At 39.5% G+C, this 27,020-nt stretch overlaps 1 protein-coding gene across 1 annotated transcript in view; it reads left to right on the top strand.

The window, feature by feature from the left end:
* The first annotated feature begins 12,804 nt into the window (after positions 1-12,804).
* LOC147614918 (uncharacterized) overlaps positions 12,805-27,020 on the top strand; it is a 39,585-nt gene continuing 25,369 nt past the window's right edge. The window contains exons 1-2 of the mRNA XM_086780002.1: positions 12,805-14,002; positions 14,147-14,522. Coding sequence (XP_086636128.1) covers positions 12,805-14,002; positions 14,147-14,522 — 1,574 coding nt within the window. The remainder of the gene's footprint in view (positions 14,003-14,146; positions 14,523-27,020) is intronic.

Raw genomic sequence — 27,020 nt, 5'->3', positions numbered from 1 at the left:
TCTCCCTGTACAAAACCATATCCTAGTCTGTGAAAGTCTTCAAGAAACCTCTGGGTCATACCATAAGGTCCCATTGCAAGTCCATGTAGCCAACTGTAATGTATCTATCGTCTCATAAACACCAACCCGTTATTTAGGTGGCCATTTGTGAGGATTTGCCTATCTGGGTAGACACTTATCACTTACATACATGCCTTGCATGCTGCATGAAGTTGAATCATCCCAACTTTTCTTTGCTCCATTCTTAGGGTTTAAGGTCAAATCCCATATAAATCTTGGCTCCTTTGAGTGTCCTCTTCTTCAAAAATCCATGTGAACTTTTGCATCTTTAAACTTCAAAGAGAAGGGACCTCTCCTTGGTTGGACACATCCTTCCTTGCTCATCACGCATTGGTGAATGATGTGTCCACCCGATTTGCCTACATAACTTAATCCTATCTTAATCGGGTGAATGAACAACCGGGAGACCAATCACAAGGATGTGTCAAGCCCTGGTATGTCTAGGATTATCTTTCTTTCCTATGAAAATGACTTGCATTTGTTCCAATACAAGTGCTTTTAATGTATCCATTGATTGATCTATAGTTCTTCAAATAGTTGCAAAAAGAGAGACAAAGAGAGCTCTATAGCGTGGCCGCCCCAAAGAGAGAAACATAGGGTAATTTTTGCTTAGCCCTAGTTCCTATGGCCTGTTTATTTTAATGAGAGAGAGGGGCCCCAACAATTGAGAAAGGGCCTCACCTAGAAAAAGGAGTATGTTTTTCTGGTTGAAATTTGGCATTGCCATTAGTTTCAAGTAACATAATTTATACATTCTAGATATAATCTTGATTTTTATAACTACAAAATCTCGGTTTTCAAATATCACCTTCATTTCTGTGTGTTCACAATTTATTTTTTTCGAGCATTGTGCACTCTAAAAACAAAGTTTATTGAGTTAATGAAAACCTAATGCGTTCGAATGTCTTACATAGATGCCCTCTACTTTGACTAGTGCTTCTACATTCCCTCTACATCACTACTATTGGTGGTAGGTCCTTTGAAAGCCCACACGTTACTTCTTCCTCTACCAAATAGTATGTATGTTTTAGTTTAATGATCTTCTTATGGTAAGTGTGGCGCGAAAGAGGCAAAGTCAACTCGTATATTGGGGGTTCTGTCTAAGATTTTTTCTCAAGGTGATGTTAGTTTGCACGGGCCACACTGCCTACTCAAAATTGTAAGGGTAGCAAAACCAATATATATTTTTCCCTTAGATATGCAATTAAATATATTGATTTGATGGATGATTATTAACCCACGAGATATAAGAACCAAGATGAACATGAGGTCTTTAAAATTATTGTGATTGTAGAAGCGAGCTTGCATGTAAATAAAAAAAAGTCGTACCATGCTCTAGCCTTGACCCGCCATAGCTATCCACATATATATGTAAGTATTGAAATTAAGTGCAGATTATAGCGTGCTTTGTCTCATAAATGATTTTCTTTTTTTTGGATTTAGCATTGAAAATAAATATGTAACGGTAGAAAAACTAGCCCCTCTCTCCATTAGTCAACAATGGAGCTGCCTTACATAAAATTTCTCCTGATTCTAAAATAAATGTTTGTTTTTCCTTTTGCATTTAAATTGAATTTTTAATGTCAGTTGTCCATTGTCCTAGATCTCTCAATTGACTATTATAACCATTTTCTTGCGTACAAGTACGTTTTCTCATATGGTGATTGTCCTGCCTATCGATAAGTTTCATGCTATTATTTATTGTTGAATTGAACTCTAGAAGAAGCAATAGCCACCTTGTGATTCGCCCCATGGTGCCAGTTTGTCCACTAGTAGAAAGAGTAATGCTTGATGGTCAATGTAAAATAAAAACTTGTTTACCCACAATAATAATGGTGAAACTTGTTCATAACATAAACCATTATAATCATATAGTTGTTCTCTAGCTCGTTCAACTATCACACATGATAGCAAATTGGGAAATCCATGTTCTTTTCTTTTACTTAAGTTAATATGCATCCCCTATGGCATAAGCCACTATTATGTACACATGGAAGACAATATCCTATCTTGGTGCTCTCAAAACTGGAGCTGAGATCAAACACTGCTTTAGCTTATGGAAAGCTTCCTTTTATTCATGTATCCATGTGAAACATACTAACATGGCATATAGAGGGAGGTTTAGCAATTTGTATATACATCAATGTGAATCTTCTATAATACCCCATGTATGTTCCCTAAACCTTTAGATAGTATGTAGACTTTAGGTCTCTTGAGTACTAAAATAACTCGGAACTTTCCTTTGTCAGTTGTGATCCCATTTTTGGACACCACATACCCTAGGATTCTACCATGCCTAACCATGAATTTATACTTTTTTTGGGTTCATGCATGGCCTACCAACATCTCTCAAACATTTTTTGTGTCACAGATAAGGGGGATGCCTTGCTCTCAACTTTAAGGTCCATGAAGACCTCTAAGAATTTTTATAAGAAATCCATATAGATGATAGACATTAGTCATTTAAAACGTAGCTAGCATATTTGTAAATTGAAATGGCATTACTTTGTATGTGAATGTCCTATCTTCTATAGCGAAAGAAATTTTTTATTGGTCTTTGGGATGTATGGATACTTGGTTGTATCTTGAAAATCCATCTAAGACGCTATAAGCTTCTTTCTATTCTACCCTTTCAAGTACATGTTAAGTAGAAGGCAATGGGTAATAATCACTCACTATGGCTACATTTACCTTTTTAAAATTCATGCATACATGGATCTTACCATTCCTTTTTATCGATGATACTCAATCAGTGAGCTTGATTTTATATATGATACCAAAAAAAGTATGTTGACTTCTTCCTTAATGGTTTTGGAATAGGTTTCATTGTAGACATAAGGCTTTTGTTTAATTGGCCTTACACCACACCCACCACCTATGAAATCATGAGTACTGGTTGACTTCTAAAGGGACTCCCTTGAGATCTGAGTAGCTCCAAGCTAACACATCTCGATATTCCATATGTAACTCCGTTAATTTGGTGTCGTCCTCCTTGGGGTTCATGTTAGTAGAGATCCAACCCTTTTCGGACTCTCCCTTGGTTGTGCTAGGTCAACTTGTTTGGCATCTTCAAGTATATCATAAGACAACCCTATCTCTTTTTGTTTTTGTCTTTTTAGTGTTGGTATGCATATCTTCCTGTTTTCTATCTTATAGTTCTTGGAATGTGAAGAGACTTTTCTCCAGTCCTCTTCTTGACACTATATTTGGAACTAAATTTTTGGGATTCTTCCCTAATTCATCCCACGTATAATGTTGGATCTTAGGGAAGAATCTACGGTATCTTCTTTTTCTAAGGTTTTAGCAAGAGTAGAATCTATTTCTAAAATGTTATAACTTGGCTTCTTCATTTGATCCTTCTAAGCAGGATAAAACTCCTCTATATCTCTTAAGGCCTCAACATAATGCAAATAGTGTTCTTCATCCTTGAGCTCAGTGGTGTTTTGTTCTAACATGCATTGGTTTTTTTTATTTTTTCAAAGAAGCTTATCTACTTTTGAGGAATTCTCTTAGGAGAGCTTGATGTTCCTCGCCCTCTTCATTCTTGTGTACCGAGTAAAGGTGGTGAGACCTAAACGCAAAAGAAGCAACCAACTCCATCACATCATTGCAAAAGGGAGGCACAACTTGGCTCAAACACCCTAGGTGGTATGACTTTATATGTATTAGGAGTTGATTCTTTCTAGCTTTCAATTGTTGGCACAACCCCTTTTAGTTTGGAGAGTATGGAAGATATAGTTCTAATAGGAAGATATAGTTTTTTGAGTTTTTCAATTGGCACAACCCCTTTTTAGTTAGACAGTATGAAAGATATAGTTGAACAGTATGAAAGATATAGTTCTAATAGAAACAATGTCATTTTCATCCTTGTCTCACAGAATTGAGTTCCTATGGTTCTAGGACATGTGTCCATTATAGCCAATAGATGCATCCAATTTTCCTACTTTTTAGGGTCTAGTAGTGAAGCAATAGAAGTTTTCTCATCGTGCTCACAGCTTTTACAACTATATACTCGTTCACATGACATAGGTTTAAGCTCTCCAAACGTGTTATCATATGAGACCAAAGTCTTGGTCACATCTCTATAAGAATGGTTCTTTAGGTTCACCTTAATGGTCCTATCCTCGTAGGTGAAGGTAGATGTCATGTCTTCCCTAGGCATAGACTAACATTATTAGGTATACAAAAGGCTGTCCAAGAATAGTTTGGGCTTTCTAAAGTTAACAATAGCAAATGTATGCCAGTACGCTAATTCACATGACATTACTTCAAATTGGAATGGGAATTCATATCATCACCTTTAAATGACTTACACATTACGCGTTGACATGCATGTCTTTGTATATACTTTTAGTGCATTATTCTTGCTTTTGTGGTTAGTATCACTCATGTTACGCTAATTCACATGACATTACTTCAAATTGGAATGGGAATTCATATCATCACCTTTAAATGACTTACAGATTACGCGCTGACATGCATGTCTTTGTATATACTTTTAGTGCATTATTCTTGCTTTTGTGGTTAGTATCACTCACGTCTCCTAATAGGTTAATCTATTTTTTCATCCATCAGTGGACTTTATTCCATGCTTTTGGTTTCATTTTTAAGTACTCAACCATAGAGAGAATCACAAGGGAAGAGAGGATTGCTCTCAAGGCTCTGGCTTCTTTAAATTATGGCCTTATTGAAGGCACATTGGCTATGATCATTAACTTTGATGTATAAAGGAATGGTTTGTAATGAGTTTCCTTTTGATTGTCATGACACCCACACTCATTTCTTGCAGTGTCTTCTCCTAGCATAGATTCTCTTTGAGCGTAAGCTATGAATGTCCCAAAATTTTGGGTCGTCTAGGATCTCTGGTTCATGCCCTGACATCACCGGAAGTGATTATCATGCCAAGAGCACCCCATTATGGTCAATGTAGATTGAGACATTTGTAGTTTGGTAATAATCATAATGTTGTAGCACATGGGTTTCACTTGCTGTTTGAGTTTGAGCTTGTTTCCCATCATTTTCTCACTTATGTCTCATATTTCTCCAACTCGGGAGTTGTTTGAGTTATTTCATCCCTACTTGATTTGCCCATGAGTACCTGATGCTCACTAGGGTCCATTCTCACTTATGGAAGCTCTATAAGGTTTATACCCCACAATATTGATCTTCTCTTCCATTGTGAAGGACTCTTGGTTTGTTAGTAATTTGACGTAATTAGGGAGGTCAACTCCAAACATGGTTCAGTACCACTCCCTAATATTGAAGCATGAGATGAAGTCTCATATTCAAAGGTCAGGTTAAAATAAGACTAGGTAATGATTTGACTTGATCGCAAATGTATAAGAATTTGATCCAGCATTAGAATCGGTTGTCTTTTTATGAGGATTTTATGTTTTAAAAAGTTTCTTGTGGGTTTTTATGATTTTCTTTAATGTTTTTGTATTTTTCAAGTTTTTTAAAATTAAAACATTAAACTTAAAGGAGAAAGTAAGTTGCATATACGTAGAGAGCTTGCTCTTCATTCCATCACTTCTGTGAGACAAAGAACATAACAAATTAATCGACAAAAAACACAAAAAGGTCAAGGCTAGAAGAAAAGTATATTCTAATCACACAAATTCACTCCTAAACACTCAAATAGCACACACATTATAATCACTCAAAACAACTCAGATCCTAGGCTATAACACATCTCCTTAACATTATACTGAGGGTTTACATCTAAGGGAAAGATAGACTGAGAACAATAGAAGATTTTTGAGTAGATGATAGCTCTAGGTCCTTCCCTCATTCAACACTAATTGGATCCTTGATGATAGCGATGCCATTTGTTCATGTCAAGAACCTTCTTGCTTTTTAGAAATAAAACATAGTATTAATGATTAGACATCTTATCTTAGATCATGGAAGTCCCAATTGGAGACACAAAAAAAAGGCTAAGAGGTGTGTCAATCCCTCTTGTTTGAGCCCTTCCTCTACCCTCAATTACCTAAGTAATCCTTCCAAAAGGCAATGATTAAGCTAGGAACCTTAAACTACCCTCTTCTCCAATCTTAATCACAGTGCTCTCACTTAAGCATGCACACTCAACATATTCAAATCACACAAAGCATGCATCCTCCTACAACCAAGTAAGCAAGAAGGTAAGAGCTCAAGAGAAGAAGAAAGCTTTGCACTTGAGAAATGATTAAAGTCCCCATTCACACTATCAAAACTTGTATATGTACAAGTGGGATTTGATCGATTGTCCAACTTAAGTAGGTGCCTATTGTCTATTTCTATCTGTATCTACAATGCTTATGGTGGCTAGCTTTTAATATATAGCATTGAGCCCACAAACATAATGTGAAATATTCCTAGGCTAAAGGGGAGGATTTTAGATGTATGGAATGAGTGAACATCTCTACTCAGGTGCCCATGATGCGGCCGTTTTTATGAGAGTGTTTTGTCATATCTCTCTTAATGATACAGGGTTGCTTGCTTGCCCCTTTAGCTTTTTGTTCTATATGTCTCCAAAGGATTGTAGATGTCCATTCACACCCATTTGCACTTTGGGAGGACCTTCTAGGTATAGAGTTTGTCGATGATACTATTACTTATCTTATTAGAATGAAGGGAAACCTCCAATGCTTGGTAATAACAACTAAGGAGTTTTTCTTGGCTTTAGGGGCAACGATCAATTGCTGGCATAAGTCATGTGGTGTCTGGGTTCGCATCACTTTCAGCTCGACTTGGTGACTAGTGGTGGATGAGTTTTGGTGAATTCCCTAGGGCACCCCTATATGCTACCCTTGGATGCTAGGAGAGTGCTTATCTAGCCTCGACATGTACATCTACATGTACATCACCATCATCCAACAGAGGGGCATAGATATGAGCTTTGCCATGTGCATGTAGATGGACAATAGGAGAAGAACATAGATCATACAAAGGAGTTCTGGCATTAGCCAAACCCAACAGAATAGGATGTCTAGGAACAAAAGTAGAAGGATCATCACATTGAGGACACGACGTCGTGAGGGAGCCGTCTAAGATAGATGCACATAACACATAGACATGAGGCATCAAAGAAAATCACCGACATTTATTTTTATAGCACATACCTAGTGCGGGAAAACACACCCTAGTTAACCATAGCATAACGGAAAAGAAAATAGGAAACCTCATTGAACCATACCACATGAACGCATGAACGTAGAAGCCAAAAAAAAACCTAACTAAAGTAGAGGACAAGCATGCACAGACACACATCGGTATTCATGGCTTTAAAAAGACTAACCTAATTAAACCAAAGCCCTTGCGTAAGAAAAAATTAACCTAACTAAACCAGACCACATGCATGCGATAGATGCATGAAAACCTAATGAAACTATGCATGAAAACCTAATTAAACTAGGCATGCACCAGGTATGAAGCCGATGTTTTTAATGTGAACCCTAATTAAACCAAAATAGAGGCACTTCATTAAACCAAAGCACATGATAAGAGAAATCCCAACATTTAACTTGGAAGAGAGAGAGAGAGAGAGAGAGAGAGAGAGAGAGAGAGAGAGAGAGAGAGAGAGAGATTAGGGTATGGTAATAAAACCATAGCATAAGGACATGAAAATTTTGTATTTCTTTAATGCATGCAAGTTAAAAACTGCAACAAACACCTAACTAGAGTAGGGGACATGCATGCATAGACATGTATTGACATGCATGGCAAAAAAAAAAAAATCTAATTAAACCAAGCCCTTGCATATGGAAAATTTAATCCAACTAAACCAAACCAGAGGCATGCATAGATGCATGAAACCCTAAGCCGACTTTTTTCATATAAATCCTAATTAAACCACAGTAGAGGCGTGAAGCCGATTCTTTAAGATGTAAACCCTAATTAAACCACAACAAAGGTGCCCCATTAAACTAGAGCACAAAATGAGAGAAATCCCATTCTACCAGCACAAAATGATAAAAAGACATCTTGCTTGGGATGTCTCTAAACCTACAGGAGACATTGTCATCCTGCAGAGCTTTGAAATAAGCCCGTCTCCACACATATGAGGGCATGTTAGGTTACTGTATGAAAGACTTGCACAAGTGACACTTTTAATTTTTCAGTCATAATGTCAATGCCGAAGAAATAACTAGAGGCCATAAGGAATACATGCTATACAGGCAAGGGGATTTAAAAAAAAAAGTATGTTTAACTCTCGTCAATGTATTTGACCGTGCATATGTCTTCATGGGGATAATTACATCTTGAATAAGCTAGGGGCTAACATGGAGTCTACTTTAGTGCGAATGCTTCGCACTAGGAAATACTACCCATCTACGCACTGGTTTATTCCTAAAGTGGGCAATGGAATATATAGAAAAAAAGTTGCCTATTATTTGGAAAGCGATGAAAGTTCCTCATATCACTCAGTTTGTTTGACGTTCATAAAATTTTTTCATGGATCATCCAGGTTTCAAGTACTTCCCAGATGTAGGCACTGTTGGAGTTGAAGATGAATAGCCAAAGAATGACGATGGTAATCCAGGATCAAGAAGCAAACCCACCCATGTAGATAGTGATGAAGATGTTTGCAACGAGCATGTATTGCATGGCGAATATCGCTGTCTTTCAGACCCACCAAATATGAGGAAAGCAATAGAAAATGGTCATGATTTTGTATCTCTGCGCTCCAGGAAGCAAGTGTAGATCATCACTTTTATTATTGTAAAAATTTCGACTACTGTTAATATATAAAATATATTTTTTGTACAATTTTTCTATTTCAAATGCAAATTTTTTATGTCTCATACATTATTTTAAAGTCATTTAACTCATTTCACATTTATGATAGCATTTTTTAATTTTTAATTTTAATACTTGTTGAAACCCAGATCCTTTTTGTCATAAAGTTAATATATAATACTTATTATTGATCAAAAAATTTGTTATTTATTATCCTTACTTTTAGTTAAAGTAAAGTTTGAATTACTTTGTAATAACCTTAGTGAAACGAAAGTTTTGCATTAATTAATTAATGGGCAGTTATTAATTAATGACAAAAGCTAAATAGGTACCCAAACCTCAAGCCCTTCTTAAATTTGCTGTGTATTAGGTCCATAATCCATTTAGAGCTCTCAAAAGGTTTTTAGTGTTTGTTAAATTTTGTAATTGCAAAATAATTTCTTATTCTTTTCTCACACATTGAATCTCGGCTCCTCTCTCTCTCTCTCTCTCTCTCTCTCTCTCCCTGTTTGATATGGTGCATGTATATCATATACATCATGATGATACATGGATGGGTCATCTGAACTTTGAAGAGTGACAAGCTTTTCAACATAATGCTCATCTGACCAAGTACTTGCTTGCTTGCCACAGATTTACGGATTCTGCACACCTAATAATAAACTAGCATACTACTACTAATGGTCCTCACCCTACCCGGGTGAGCCTCCCAGATTCCAATGCTCTTGGTTGAAGGCACACAGAGTTTACATCTTACGTGATTGCTTACTGGCAGACTCCAGACTCTAGAGCCTCAGGTGACTGGGGTCTGGAATGTTAACAAAATTACAACTCTAGGCCACTAGATCTAGGCTATTATCTACTATCCAGCAAGCTCTGCGTTCCATTCAGAAATAGCGCACCAAGTTTTATAACACTATTACCAAGAAATTAAACTTTTAACTTGAGCGTTAGAGTTGAAAACTTTTGGCTTAGTCGTACAGAGGCTCGGCTTAGAGTGGGCAAAAGTGGAACAGTTAATTTACTGTCGAAAGATGTGCCGCTACTGCTGCATCGCCATGGAGGAGCATTCCATTTATCTATAGACAGTAGAGTGAGTAGACTATACTATACTATCTATTAATCTGAGATTTGGTGCGTTATAAAATAATTGGTGTAATCTTCCTTGTACATGAGAGAAAAGGCCTTTAAAACTTTCGGAATATCCAACATTTGCACAGAGTAACTCAGTGAGGTCAGAACGTCAGACTCGGCTTTGACGAACTGTCTCTACTCTCTAGTTTAGCCCGTTGGGTCAACTGGAGGAGTGGGTAGAGAGAGAGAGAGAGAAGAGAGAGTCGAGACAAGTGTACCTGAAGAAGGCTAAGGCTGGCACCCTCTTCTTTAGCCACTCACCCACCCGGCAGGGACGCTCCTTTTCTCGCTCCCAGCTAGTCGAGACACGGCCGCCGACGGCGATGACCACACCACACCACACCACAATCACAATAATACACTGCTGCTGCGCATGCTTTCTATAAAACTGATTTTTTTGACGGCCGCCGTCATTTCCGGCCGTCGACTCGGCCAAATACTCCCTGGAAATTTCGTTACCCCGTCAGTTTCAAGGGAAACCCGTTACTGGCCTGCCCTGCTTGCCGAAAATCAACCGTGTAGCAAAATACTAGCAATAGTAAGTAGAGATGTTGATTACGACACCCACCCACCCTGTCTAGACGTGCCTATTAATTAATTTCGAAAGTGACGAGTTGCAGCGGTTTGGTTAAAAAATCGGCAACGGTACAACCCTCTTTTTATTTATTTATAAAACTAGAGAGAAGCGCGAGAAGACATTTCACAATGTAATAAGGATTTCGGACAATCAATATATCCCAACAGTCCAAGGTGCGCATCTTTGCCTTGATGGTTTTCGAAAATCTCGACAAGGCATTTCCCACACTTCATTTTAACAGTGACTAGACAGGGAGCACTGGCCGCCCCTGCGCTTTCTGATTGTGCCCTCTCGGACTTGGAGGGTTCTGGCTTCCGGGCAAGATGTCATTCCACGCTTTGAAGTTTGACCTATATGATGCTTGCAATTTGCCACTTGTGAATATATTTCGATTAAAATACATATTTATATGTGTTGCCACAGTAGTATATAGTGTGATGCATCCATCCATCAGGCGCTGACTTCCAGGACAGCGGGCGCCTACGGCCCGGTAGCCGATGAGAGGATAGTCGTAGACTCACCTCACCGGTGACGGGTGGTAGCCCGTAGACTGGGAGTCTTTCTGCGCGTGTCAGCAGACTAGAATGATGCGTATTATCTCATCAATTTCTCCAATCATGAACGTCCTGGGACCTGGTGGTCCTTTAACCACTCCACAGTCCTGACTCCTGACCAAAACTTTCTGCCGCTGTTGAGCGACAGATCTGAGATGGGTTCGTAAAATTTCTGGCAGGCTTTTGCAAACTCAAAGCTTCAAAAGTTTAGATTTTCAAACAAGGTGCCAGCAGTTGCCTGCATTAGAAACTATTGCAAAATGGCTAACGAGTGAGTAGCTACGAGCCACCAGGAGAAATAAATCATCAAGCAATGTTTATAAGAAGTAAAGTCCCCAAAGAGACATATTTCTTCAGGCTAATATTAGTTTGAAAACCCCGCGGCAACACAAACTTGGTCTTCATTTCATTTGCTTGATTCGTTCATAGAATAGAAAAGTATTATATCTGTACATTGCTTTGTATGTATACTCACTCCACCACAGTGAACCGATTTTCGAGCTGCGGATAATAGAACACCTTTTGCCTGCGCGGAGGGTGAGCATGCATGGGTTTCAAATGTTGGGGTGCGTGGAGCTCGTATGCATGATGCACTTATGCATATTATGTATCTTCATATATATATCTATGGTTCTTCATGGGCATGAAAATCCCGTTGGGAGATGCGTAGAAAACAACAACACAAGGACGTCGTGATTCGACTCTACTTAACACGCCGAAGCGTTTATAGCGGGCTTTTCCTGGGATCTGGATTCCGGACGTGGAGAGGAGCTTGAAAAACTAATGTTAACGGTATCCTGAGTCCAAGCAAGTCTTATAAGGAGAGAGCTTGGCCTCATAGGTACTAAACATGTGCTACCTAAATTTGTTTCATTGCATGGAAGAGCGACTTGATACATATACAGATACTCATCATGCCAACAAGGAAAATTCCACCTTGCAGACGTAGGAGCTAGGTGTTATATACAGTGGTTTCAAGATGTGATCACAGGCTCACTCTCATCATGTGTATGTTGTATGTATGTATACATGAAGTTGGCAGGCATTTATTGATTGGCGGCCGGCGGTCCCGATCACGCTGAGCTCATTCAGGGTGGCCACCATAAATAGTATTAATCGCCACTTTTGCGCCGCCTGTTTAATAGTTAACGAGAGAAAAACGAAACGTCTACGACAGGGCGTCCCAGACGGCAGACTATAGTCCTCCTCCTGAAGCTCATGAGCGAACCGATCTATGTATCTCACACACACACACACATATATATATATATATAGATATTAGTATTACGCATCTTTTACAAAGGAAAACGCCTACGCCTCCGCTATCTACCTAATTATTTTAAATTTCCCCCTTTCTTCGTGTCTCCTCGAGCCTTGTGTTTTTCCACTACACACTCCACTATCTATATCGCTCACGCTCTGTGAATTGCTGTTGTCGATGGGTTTGAACCTCCTGCACTCTGCTAGAATAGCGCCTTCTGTGTTAGCACACAGAGAGTTGCTTGAGCCTGTGCAGCACAACGCGTCTTGACTCATGAGTTGCTAGCATTCTTCAACTGACCTAGGGAGAGTTGGGGCCCAATATTCTAGTGTGTGATCGTAGCAGCCAGAATGTGGTAGGAGGCAGTGCCGACCTGCCCAACGGGACGGGTAACTGATTGCCCTTGCACGGATTCTCGAGTAGGCCATCATTCTTCCCTCCGTCATGAGCCCGTTCTTCTAAAAGTCGCGAAAGAGCGAAAAGGAATTGAGAGAGTTATGGAAGAGGACGTTCAAGAGCCCTCAGGAAGCGAGATTAACCCAGCCGCAGCACCATCTGCAACTAGGGATCATCAAGCTTCGCCTGCTTCTCTCATTCCTTCCCGTCATGCACTCCACGGCCATTCCTCTTTCATCCCTCTCTCGTCCTTAGGCGCGAGGCAGGTTTCTTTTCCTCTTACTACTACCACCACCACATTAACCACTTCTACAGCTACTAGGGAAGGCCTAACAGAATCACCCTCCGCCAAACGAGGAAAGTATGGCATGGCGCAGGCGTGGCCAGTGCAGATGAATCCCCCAATAGTGGGGGCTGCACAACAGCCGACCCCTTCAAATCCAGTATTCAATCATCCCCTTGCTCTCTCTCCCTCTTCAGGCCCGAGTTCAGCAAGTGCCGCATCGTTTTCGCAGTCTTCGTCTCCCGGGTCAGCGCAACCCAGCTCGACTGCTCCGCCGCCTACTCTTGCCAGGCCAAGCAGCGGTGCCCAATTAGCGATGATAGGAGCCGCTGCGTCCCCTTCAGCATCCCATTCTCCATCTCAATCCCGCATTCCTTCCGTCACCGCGACTTATCCGCAGGCAGAGCCTGTACCTACACACGAACCGTCTTCTACGGCGGATGTACACCTGCCTACAAGAAAAGGTAAATTTGTTTCTCCGGTCTGGAAGCCGTTGGAAATGCTAGTACTCGCTAGAGCCTGGAGACTTCAGTACTGCGGGAGCTCTTCGAAATCAGAGACAGCAGATTCTACAGGGCCAAGCGACGCAACCATGACTCACAAGGCTAAGACTCGGGCGGAGAAGGATTGGGAGGTGGCGGAGTATTTGAAACAGCACGGCGTTCAGCGTGACGTGAAAACAGCAGCAACAAAGTGGGACAATATGCTGGGTGATTTTCGCAGAGTGAATATGTGGGAGAAGGATCCGGAAAGAGATGAAGTGGGTGGAAAGAGCTACTTCCGTCTCTCCTCCACCGAGCGCAAATTCCATCGCTTGCCTGCATCTTTTGATGAAGATGTCTACGAGGAGATGGTGCAGTATATAGGGCATAGGCCTCGATCGCTCGGGGTTCGAAGCGGTCGAGGAGTCGCTGCTCATGGTGGTGACAGCACTGACGCAGCATTCCGAGGAGCCTCGCAGGAAGCGCAGTACCGGACCTCTCCGACCAGGCTGGATTCCAAGGACGCTACCGGAGGTGAGCTGCACGGAAAATTTTGAGTCACTATTTTACGAACCCTGAGAACTTTGGGTGCGCTCCACCTTCACGTATGTTGTGGTGGATCTGTACTTCTCGTGTGTGTGCTGGATTGTGATGTCTTGCAGCTGTGTTGTCCCGCAGCACTTGTGCAGTATGCACTAGTAGGAGATCCTACGACTGCAGGAGGCGGCGCGGTAGGAGGGAAGGCTTCGCCAGGAGTTGACGCGGCGAATCGAGGAGGAGGAGCGGGCGGCCTGCAGCGCATAGGGCGAATCAAGATGGTGTGGGAGGAGAGTGTTCACATATGGGGCCAAGATGATGGGACTCAGCAGGGCCGGTTGAAAGTGGAAAACCTCAACTTTCTACACGCCGATCAGCTGGTATTTCTAGATGACAACTTCACCGCAAACGCCATTGAAGCTTTTGAGAGCGGCTCGCTCAACGGATTCTCCACGGATACCTTCACCTCTGGCCAGCACCTCAAGGTCTTCGGTCGCCGCGTAGCTGGTAAGTCCTCGTCTGCTTTCTTCTCTTGGAGTTTTTTCGGAGTCAGGTTGTGATTGGATGTGGTCGTCGTCTTGGAAAAAACGTGACATGGGACTATCTAGTATCGTGAGTTTCCTTTCTTCTGCTGTAGTAGACTCTTATCTTCCAGCTCGGATTTGGTTTATCGCTACCGCAGGGATCACAAGGCCCTTCTTATGGCACACTGCAATATCGTATTTCTGTCCGGACATAATCTATTACCAGCTGGCAATCATTCTAGGTTAAGGTCCTCATACCGAAGCTTTATACTTGTGTCCTTAGCTTGCACCTGCTGCTATATGTGTCAAACTTGCGTTGCCATTAGCACCCACGATGACGACGAATGGTAATATTGTGCATGCCATCGCGACATCTAAAGAGGCTTTCATCATCCTTTCTGCCGAGTTTGCATTGCGGTTTGATTGTAATTACGTACGCTCACACTGGGTAGCCTATTTTTAAACGTAAACATCAGTTTATACTTATATTCGTTGTACTTAGAAAATGCATCCCTGGAAATGCCTCTACACATTGACGTTCCTAGCCATCCGCCTCTTCAACTCAACACCGTGCCGCTATTTGCTTCAACACAACACTCGCCAAACTTCCCTTCTATTGAAGTAAGCGTCCATGCAGCTGTGGATATTATACATCAGCATGAGTGTGAATATGGGATCGATTGCAACTTACCGCAGGGTGTTGTCTAGCCATGGCATGGCCTCTTTGCATATTGATTGCTTTCCTAAGCTGTACATTTCTTTACATCAACCTCTACACATGTGCCATTAACCCATCCATGTGTCGACTTCAAATACAGGCATTGAATCAAGGTCACTATATAAAAATTGTATATATCACGTGTGCTCGAGCCTTATATATAAAATCCTTTATGAGTTTAGTAAAAATAAAATGAAATTTCTTTATAAATTATTAACTTTTTTTAAAATCCTTTAAATAATACCTTTATATAAATATTTTTTTTGTAAATTTATCCAAAAAACTAAAAATATTCTTTTTGTTAAACTCTCGTACTATTTTACATATTCTTAAAGTGAATCCCTCGAGGGCGTTGTTCTTTTATTCAGCCTAGTGTTATTTGCCCAAGTATAATGATCGTCTCAAAATGCTCCTTCATGGTGACTGCCCACTACTTGTCTTAGACTTTAGTGATGTATTAATGGCCAAAGCATCACTATGTATTAGTGGTCCAAGCCTTTGGCTTATGACTTAGCATAAATCAACCTATACATAGTGATCCAAGCCTTTGGCTTATGACTTAGCATAAATCAACCTATGTGCAAATATATGCAATTTTGTTATTTTGTGACAATCAAAAGGGGGGATTCAGGTAGCTTCTTTTTATTTTATCCTTGAATAAGAGAGGTTAGGCAATGAATTTTTGAGGTTAAGCTTCTCTTCTTATGAATCCTTATTACAAATTTAAAACTTATTTTTGCTCATGCTTTAGTTATTAGCATATTACTTTTTCTTTTGTGCATTGCATTTTTTATGCCTTAGAAATATGAAAATGCCCTTATTAAGGTATTTTTTATTATTTATCCTTGCTCAAATTTATGCTTTAACCATAAATTTTATATCATCATACTTTAGATAAAACATTGGTGTCATTTTCATTACTTGTTCTAATTTATGCATTAAACCATTTAAATTTCATTGTGTGATACGTTAGAGAAATGTAGTTTAAGATGGAGATTATATTCTTATTGTACTTAAAAACATATTAAAGGAGTGACCATGAATTGGATATACAAAATGTGCGAAATGAATTATCAAGGTTGAAAGTGGGAACTAGTCTGCTTGGGTAGCGGTCTTGTTGCAAGTAATGGATCAAAGTCAATCGTTAATGCAAAGTACTTTTTGATTATAAATGATAAAATGTTTGGATAGTTGTGCTTATGATCTCAAGTACATTTAAAATTTACATCATTTGTGCTCTAATGCGATAAGATATCAAGTATAGTTGTGTATGTCTTTGGATAGATTCAGGTTATTGGATTGAATTGATTGATTTTCATCAAAGCCTTCAACACAAAGCTTTGATTTGAGAAGTGGGTTACTTGGACAGATCAAGGCTAGATATTCCTTTAATGAAATTGCCTGCATTACTTTTTGTTTTGGGTTCCATACATCTTGCTGAGTAGCCTTTGATGAACTTGTCACATTGAGGGGTCTTGAACTTGCTCAAGAGTCGATAGCTCTTCGAGGTCGAGAGTTTATAGGAAAGTCCTCTTGAGGAGGAGAACGAGAAGTGTCAGTCTGATGGTTGTTAGTGACATTATCAGGTGATTCAAGAGGACAAGAGTGAGTAACTCTTCAGGGTGAAGAGGGTTAATAGAAAAGTTATCTTATGGAGGAGAATAAGAAGTGTTAGTTTGACATATATTAGTGATATTGTGAGGTGATTGAGGAATCGGTAAGATGGTACTAATTTAGTAGCTAGGGTGCAATAATAGGTATTAGTGACATTGTCAAGTGATCAAGGAATAGGTGAGATGTACTAATTTAGTAGTTATGGGATAGTAAACATGATAAGTTTACTTTGACATAGCCTTTTATTCTCTCCTCTTATCATCTTTAGGTGATGGTTATGGGTTTTTGGAGTTAAAAATATTTTCTAATGCAACCAACTAATTTTGATTTAGATAACCAAAGAAAGGCACCAAGTACCATGCCAAGGGGATTCTTCCATCTTATAATCAAAGAAAGAGGATTGAACCAGAGCTTTTCAGCCATTTGTTATACTAGGCCAAGATCTAAAGTGACATCTTCTCAATTACTTGAAGAAAAGGATGCATGTTGTGGTGCTTATCTATCAAAACACCAAATCTTTTCCTCGATTTGGTTGAGTAACTCCGTACTTCTGTAATAGTAACTCTGTATCCATGAATATAGCCTTCTCAAGTTGAGATATTTACAGAGCTCTCTTTAAACAAGATGCCCAAGCCACTTACTGCGAAGTGCTCATTTAGATTGACTGAAAATCTTTGGCACTACGACACAAAGTACGGGACATTTCAGCACTAAATTATTGATGATCCAACATGTAATCAATAACTATGCCAATTTTTGAACTCTATGGTTCAGTATCTAACTATGAGTCCCGCTAGGCAGTGATAGAGGCCTTAGACTTAGCTTCAGTGTGAATACAAATAGCAAAGTTCTTTAAGAACTTGACTCAAATATTTTGTGGATGCAATTCATGGGTAATTGCCATGCTTGAGCATAGTGTGAAAACACTTCCACGCCCATGCAAAATACACATTGAACACTCTTGGTTATTTGGCCACACTCAATTGACAAGTTTAGGGCTTTATCTAGAATAACAACCACCTAAGGTTTGTGACTTTCCATAAGATTTGAGCTTGTTGGAAGTCAACACCTATCTCGGTTAAATGAATCTATCACTTACTTTCGATAAATTTATTACCTCCATTTGACACAAGGTCAAGTGGGCATGAAGGGTTTACCCCTAAGTGTTTTGTCTAAATACATAACCCAGGAGATTTGTATGATCTCTTTGGATGAACGCTCACTCTTCTTCTTGTAGAAACCTCGATTAATCTCTTCGGATTAGCACACCTTTCTAACGAGAAAGGTGATGATTGTTGAAAAGTGCGCGCGTATATAACAATACCATGCCAAAGTATAAAAAAACGACCAAGATAACTGCTATGCATTTCGTACTAGCATCAAGATCAAGATTTGTGTAATCACTCTCGATTAATGTCAAATCTAGTGTGGTTTGTTTATAATCTCTTTAGATTAGCTTTAAACCTTGGGTTTACTTTTGAATCAACATGTTTAATCCTAAACTCGCTAGATATGTTAGAATACTCCGCTAAGCTCTTTGGCTTATAATTCTTTCTAACAAACATAGCCATGGTTTATAAAACTATGTTGGATCCAATGACAATAAATAACCATGCTCGTCTGGAGTGAAGTACTCACTTTAATCAAATAGTAAACTCATCAGATATTGGTAATGATCCGTTTATTTCTTAGTGCCTTGCAACTAGTAGGTTCTACAAGGACATAAACTTTGCAACACTAAACAGTCCAAACAAACTAAGAATTTACTTTTTTAATCTATGAAAGTCATTCCATACTTCCATAATTTGTATGATAGCAGCCAAACATGTGCTCAAAAATGAACACCAGTGTTGGATATAGGTGAGATTACACTCGTTGAATGTTGGTCATTCCTCACGTATCGAAACTATCCAACAATACTAGTGTCCCTACTCATCAATGGTTCTATAGCACTTAAAAACTAGAAACCGCTTTGTCAGCACTAGTATTTAATCATGGCTATGCTCTACGCAGAGCTTCTCCGAACTTTGTCGTTGGATTTCTTTCCAACAAAAGGCTATGAGTGAGTCTCAAACTCAATCTTGTCCAAACACTTTTTCACTATGAAACAAGTATACCAACAAATCAAAGGGTCAACCTCTGTGTACGAGTCTTTTTGTCTCGTTCCACCAAGACCACAATGATCTTTATGAGCACTTGGCGTTCCATACCATCAAGTGAGCATGAAGCTCATTGTGACACAAGTGGGACACTTTTCTTCTCTTTGAGAAAGAGCTACAACATCTTAAGCATATGGATGACTATGCAGGTGTTTGCACTACACGAACCATGGAGAGTCTGCTCCAAAGTTCAATATAGCTATAATTTTAAGAACTACATCAAGTTCCATAGCCTCACATACTCAATGTAGAGTATTTATGAGAACAATCCAACAACGTCCTAATGGCCCACTACATAAGATACTGATCAAGCTAGTATATGAAATAACAAGGGAAGTTCTAAAGACTAGCCACAAGGTAGCTTTTAGAGCAAGACCTCACAAGGACACTCCCATCCTATCAAGCGAAAGGAGCAATGACATACTCCAAAAGCGGGTTGAGTAGCTTTGCACTCTATTACAAGCCGTGTTGAACAATTAGACCATTAACATCATGAACATCCTGGTTTCGGTAAACTCCAAATTGAAAGATCACTACGGACCTCACTCTAAGATTACTAAAAATCTTAGAATAATTGATGTCTAGGACCATGCACAAGTGCTTGCATCTCTACCTATAGACCAAGCATAAAACATTTTGATTGTTTAGCAACAAACATTATAGTTATCATATTCTCAAAATACTTATTTGTGGCTCAAAATATGGTACAATTCACGAGAACACTATGGCCACACGAGTAAAATAACATCATTACTATGAGCACCACAACTTTGCTTATCTCTACAACCCACCCAGGTTGTACAAGCAAGCAAATGACTCATGTTCATTCTTGCACAGTCATTTCACAAATGTACACATTTGTTTGGTTTAGGGTTCATACGATGATGGCACCAATTTTATGGCCATTGCGGCCATGAATCAAAATTCCTTTTTTTTTGGGGGGAGGGGGCTACGCGAGAACCCTTCTCGTAGATAATGCCATGTATGACTATGCATACTTGGAGCCAAAAATGTTTGATTAGGCTCCCTCGTATCGTGAACTATTTTGTCAGCATTGATGATGGGGACTCCGAGTGCTTGAAATTCTTTTGAAGTTGTGCTCTTTCCCTAGGCGATCCCTCGAGTCAAGCCTACTATTCTGCCATAGCACAAGAGGGCCGAAGCTCTATTCACCACCCAACCATAGAGAAATGTGGATAAGTGTCCACATTATCGGCTTATATAGTGGCCTGCCTGCCCACACTAGCCTGGCCGTCCACGGTCCTCGACTCGGGCGCCTCACCCCTGAATCTCGAACACACTCGCCTCATGCACTCCGGCGTTTGGACTCCATGTCCGATTGAGCTCTGTTGTTGTTACGGTTTAACGTATGCTGTTATAGGCTACGTGACAAGTATAGTACTTTTATGAAGTTTACGATATAGGTTGGTGTTGTATGTTACTAGCAACCCTTGTGTGTTTGGAACCCTTCCAGACTAACTTGGATAATACCTTATTTAGAGGGCACAGAGAGAAGGTTATCTAAAATAGAGAGCTCTAAGAAATCTTGCACATTTTTCTAAGTAGCTTGTGATGAACTTGAGCCTATGCCGAAGTCGGTAACTCTTTGGGGTCGAGGGCTAGTGGGAAAGTCCTCTTGTGGAGGAGAATAAGAAGGGGTAGTTTGACAGGTGTCAGTGACATTGGAGGGTGATTGAGAAATGGGTGATATTTTACTAATTTAATAGTTTTGGAGTGGTGAACAAGGTAAGTATACTTTGGTATATCCTATGATTCTCCCCCTTATCGTCTTGGGTGGTGGTTGTGGCCTTTTGGAGTAAAAATAAATAAATTTCAACTCATTTCACTCATTTCACTCATTTAGATTTGCATATTGAGGATATTTGAGATGCGCTAAAGAAAATCATTGACCACTAAATTATGCATGGCTTTTAGTTGTTAGTAAATGTATTGGTCTTGTGGTAGCTTAGTTTGCTATGCGAGCTATTGTTCCAATTCTACTACTCTAATTGTATACCTATGTCCTCCTTAGACTCAACTCATTGAGTTACCATTACCTCTCTAGTGGCTCTGTCTTCTTATAATTCTACATATTGTTTGTTTGTTGTGGATTCAGCTAGCTCGGTGATGCCTACATCTGTTTTTTTGCTTGAGCTAGGTCACCCGAGCCTTGATTGCATTGGCATGTGCTTCTTGCATTTGTTCCTATAGATGGATCAGTACATCTTGATGAATATTAGGCCCTTTGATTTTCAGCATGTGCTAGATTTTCTTGCAAGGTTTTGACATTTCCTTGCAAGGTTCTAACAACTTGCATATGAGATTTATTTGTTGTTAGAGCTCTTTCTTTTTGGAGACTACTAATCTGTTTTTTTAAGTGCGACCTCTTGGGCATCCATCTTTGGAAATCATTTTGCATAAGAAGTTGCTGCTTTTTGTACAAGTAAAAGCATTGCTTACAAGTATCATGTTCAGTTGTCCCCTTTCAATTGAAAGATGCTTTTCATGCTGTAGTTGCAAGGTCGTAACAACTTTAGTTTGGAATTTATTTAATAGTTCTCTTTCCTTTTGAAGGCTACTGGCCAATTAATTGAGTGCGGCCTCTTGGGCTTGCATTTGTGAGATTTTTTTTCTTCAGAAGTCATTGCCTCTCTTGCATGTGTAAAAGCCTTACATGCATCATGTTCAGTGAATCCCTTTAGATCCTTTTTATGCTGCACTTGGGCTTCTTGTAGTTGACTCTCTTTGTTTCGTAATGGTCTTTTTAGTTCTCATACTTGGGTTTTTTGGGCCTCGATGGCTTTCTTCTTGGATGAAAATTTGGAGCATATTAGGACACTTTTACTTCTTCCAACTCTTTGACTTTGTCTTGAGCTACTTTGAGATCCTCTTCTTTGGCTTGTGCTTGTGGTGTTGTCTTCTCTTCAATGGTCCTTGTGAGCTCCAAGTCTGAGCTCCAAGTCTTTTACTTTGAGATAGTCGAAGTCTTTTACTTTGAGATAGTCTATAAGTCTAGTGTTTGGTCGCAATCCATGAGATATGCGCGGAATAACAAGTTGTTATCCAGTAGATGCATTTTTCATGTATGTAGTTCTCCTATAGAACTTGGGTCTCTTTTTGCAATTAAATGTGATCTAATGTCTAGCCACGCACCAACTTGCTTCCCTTAAAAAGGTTTGCCCAAAATGACATCATATGAGTTTGGTTAGTGTAAGATTGATGCGTTTCACAAGCTTCAATGTGTGGTTTTGCATGTACGATGGCAAGCCACCTACTTGAATAGTTCATATGCATGGAACAATGAAGAAGCGAGTTTGATGCTAGGCACAAAAATTTAAGTAAAGGGATCAACTTCATGACCTGCACATAGATTTGATGCTCAAATGTTCAATGAATTATATAAATAAGCTGTCAAGGTTTGCGTGAGTAACTAGAATTACTAACAAAGGTCTAGAATGTTAATGAAGTGTCGCTTGATTAAAGTAGTTGAACTCTTGGTGTAAACTTTGGAGAGGTTGACCAGTGATCGATTTTTGCTCTGCTTCCATAAGGGAGCACTAAACCCAAAGATGCATAATTATATGCTCTTATCAAGACCAACTTCATCGGATACTTGTTGCAAAATGGCTATATAATTTGAAGATAAAATGTTAGAATTATCTAATCCGGATGCACTATCTCAAAACTTGAGTCATCATGTAACTCTAGAATACGAAAAAAAGCAAGTAAACAACATGATCATTGGTGAGCTAAGCACGATCATATTAGAAAGGCTAAAGTAAGAGAGTCCCTAGGTTGTTTGTTTTTGGTTTTTAGTGATTCTCTTCTTTCTTTTAAAATTATTCGTAAGTTCAGATTCATCTGACCTTATGATGGTATATATATATATATATATATATATATATATATATATATACATACATATATATATATACATACATATATACATATACATACATATATATACATACATATATACATACATATATACATATACATATATACATACATATATACATATACATATATACATACATATATACATATACATATATATATACATATACATATACATATATATATACATATACATATACATATATATATACATATACATATACATATATATATATATATATACATATATGGTCATCTCGATCGTTAGCTTGGAATTCCCGATTCTCTTGGAAAGGGAGGGATGTTCACCTGGTATCATTCTCTCTCGTCATCAGTGCCAAGGTGACCTCTCATATCGTTCCCTTGTTTTGCAGATTCTCCGAGTTCCGAAAGGTGTAGTAATGTACATCTCTACCCATGAAGAGAACTAATGTTGTGTTCAATATGTAGATAAAATCACACGGCCATGTACAAAAAAGTGTGCAAAACTATTCAAGGAGTATGTATAGGTTATATAATGTACCTATACCATCGTCTCTCTTACCATCACAACCACCACCATCTGTCTTACGATCAAAACCACCACTCGATCAGGTATTGATCGAGGAATCATTACAAGATAGTAGGTATTCTCGCGAGTCCGTTAAATAATGTTTATTACAAGGAGCTGTAGGATATCATGTCTAATTGAACATTATTCAAAGAGCCACGCCAATAGAGTGTTCCAAACCAATATCTAATGGAAAGAATGAAGAGGGTCCACTACAATGTTTCCATTGCCAAGGATGCTTTTGAGAGGCAGAATGTCCGTTCAAAGAAAGTATGCAAACTCAAGCTCTCGTGCAAATTATAAATGTTCTAGCTTATATGTATCGGAAGTTTGGAGTGGATCATCTGATCAAAGACTGTTTGTACAGATCATATGGAGAGGTGTTAACTTCTATCAGTCATGCCATATAAACCTTACCATAATTTGTGTACAACTTGGATGTATAGTGTGTTGACATGGAGGTCCCTCTTTGCATGTACATGGACCTGCGACTCTTGTTTCACTCACTACGACATGGTGGCTGGTGGAATATCTTCTTAGTCAAGGCCAAGCCATCTTCTCATGGTTACTTGGAGACCTTTTCATCAGGATCCCATTAAACATTTTAATTGGTTTCCATGCCCAATCAGAGAGTAAAGAAAAGGTTGATGTTCAACTACTGATCTCAATCCTTAAATCAAGCCAAAGGAGGCGGGTCAAGCGAATGGATAACTCATCTCAATCCTTAAATCAAGCCAAAGGAGGCGGGTCAAGCAAATGGATAAGGGTGAAACTATGGTCTGAATTCAAGATGATAAGGGGAAGGAACCATAGAATTAGAGTCAACACCATCTAGTGAAGAATATATGCTACTACAAGAAATAATGGCGGATCCTTATAAAAATGATCAACAAACTAGTACTCCTCGAGCGAGTATGCGAATACCCAAACTTAGAAGAGAGCTCAAAAACTTGAAACAACTAAAGCCCTAGTGGAAAAATTTAAGGAAAAACTAAGGGTCAACAAGGGGGTGGATATATTGTATTCACATCATGAAATTGGAAAGGGGAGGGGATTAAATGTTCCTGAGTCAATCCTTGAGCAAAGGGAGGAAGATCGCAGCTTTGACCATGATTCAAGGAATGATTTGATGGCATGGATCTTTTTTGTCATCACTCAAGGAATGATTGATGAAATTCCTTCAAGTTCATTTTTAAAAAAGACGATTATATTGAAAATCCCATCATCCAACAATAGTCCATAATGAGACTACATATGCTTTGCTTTGGACAAGGATGCTTGAGTCAATCTGCGAAAGTAACAGACTACAATGTATATTGCCTGAGCTTCGGGCAGGGCTTCAGCGTATCCACATGAATCGGGCCACCTCTAACTGTTATGATCACCTTGCGTAGGTGGGATTTGGACAATACTCCCGACTCCTCCGGATACCAGAATACAAGTTTAGCCTTTGTATGCAAACTCCCACATGTATCTTGACAGCTCTTGTAGCCCTCTCTTGGGGCTTTGGTGTATCTCCCTGTACAAAACCATATCCTAGTCTGTCACGAAACCTCTTGGGTCATACCATAAGGTCCTATAGCAATTCCATTGTAACTCCATGATGTCACGTGCACACCCCTACAGGGTGCACAGTGACACACTGGCATCATTTCACAACATCATAGGCATATAGCTTACCATCATATCATCATCAAGAAATCATGTAGCAGATGAAAGCATGCACCAGTGATCTGGACCATGGAAGGACATCATCATGGCCTTGGGGTAACCCTAGGGGCAGCACAATTCAGATAGAAGAGCATCAGTACGTGTTGACAGTTTCTGGACCATCTGGAGGAGGTCGACATCAGTCACAGCATCATCATATGCATGTACCACAGGCCAGGGCAGTGCCTAGGCCTTTCAAGCCATCATAGGCCTCATCAGCAGCAGGTCAGGGCCTGTTATAGGCTGGCCGACTGCACACAGCAGGACAATAATAACAGCCGACAGCAGTTTTGGGCTGTCGTGGATTTATAGCAGGCCGACAGGCCTTAATACTGGCCCACCTGCATATAGAGGACATACATAAGAGGGGGGCCAGCCCACGCATTCAAGCATCTCATCTCCTCTTCTCAGCGTTTTGCAGCCTCAGAGGAGTTAGGTCATCATCCATCATCCTCAGCCTCAGTATTTCTAGCATAGGGAAAGGCAAGGGATCATCAGCAGTAGCATCCAGCATAGATCCTTTGGATCTTAGTTGTAATCATTTCATATTAATTTAGTTGCATTGCATTGCATTCAAAGCTATCTTGCAGTCATCTTTCTTTATCTCTTATCTTTCTCAGTATAAGTTAAGTGTTGGATTAGTCATAATAGGGCTGGATTACTACGATCATACTCTCTCTTCACACTCCATTGTATCTACCGTCTCATAACCCCCACTGTTGTTTAGGTGGCCATCCGTCCCATCTCGGTACACACCGCTCGCTTACATACATTCCTTGCATGCTGCATGGAGTTGAATCATCCCAACTTTCCTTTACTCCATCCTTAGCGTTTAAGGTCAATTCCCATATAAATCTTGGTTCCTTCGAGTTTCCTCTTCTTCTTCAAAAATCCATGCGAGCTTCTGCATCTTTAAACTTAAAAGAGAAGGGGCCCTTCCTTGGTCACATCCTTCCTTGCTCACCGTGTATCGGCGAATGATGTGTTCACCCACCCCCATTTGCCTGCATAACTTAATCCTATCATAATCGGGTGAACGAATAAGTACGGGGAGTCCAGTCACGCGGATGTGTAGAGCCCTAGTATGCCCACGATAGATTGTCTTCGCCGCGACTTGGTATGTCTACCATTGTCTTCCTTCCTGTGTGACAATGACTTGCGTTTGTTCCAGTACAAGCACTGTTAGTGCTTCAAACAATGGGGAAGAGAGAAAGCTGTCCGCCAGAGAGAAACAGAAGTCTGAAAAATTTAAAAAAAATTCCAGATTGTATCCAGAATGTATAATTTTTGAATATAAATATAAAAATATTATGGCAATGACCAGAACAATGTACTCCTTTTTCTAGGTCGGGCCCATTCTCACTTGTCGGGGCCCAAGAGAACGGGCAAGTAGCTAAGCAAAAATTGCCCCATTTGATATGTATAATATTGATACAGTTTATTTGATATGTATTAATTAAATGCCACATCTTCAACCTCCTCTCTCTCTCTCTGCCTCTACTAGTTGAGTGAGCCCTATGAGACATTTTATAAAGAATTGTGGACCTTAAATAGAAAGGCTATGGGTGAATGCATGCAAGTTATTGTCTTAAATAGATAGGATTGCAAATAGATACATGCAAATAGAAATGATATGGTGGGACATCATTTTATTGCCTTAAATAGAGAGGATATGGAAGTCATCATTTAAGCAACCTTTTCAAGCATTAATCATTACATGCTAAAATGAAACCTTAGAAAAACACTCTTATTCTTGAAAATCTCACACAATATATTGAATGGAAATGCAAAAAAATATTATGGTACCATATTTTGGATTTTTTAACTACAAAATCTAGATTTT

Source organism: Cibotium barometz, chromosome 41 (genome assembly GCF_041138505.1).
Source record: "Cibotium barometz isolate CiBa-2024 chromosome 41, ASM4113850v1, whole genome shotgun sequence".
Lineage (NCBI taxonomy): Eukaryota > Viridiplantae > Streptophyta > Polypodiopsida > Cyatheales > Cibotiaceae > Cibotium > Cibotium barometz.
Note: the sequence above shows the minus strand (reverse complement) of the source record. Positions and strands in the feature narration are given on the sequence as shown.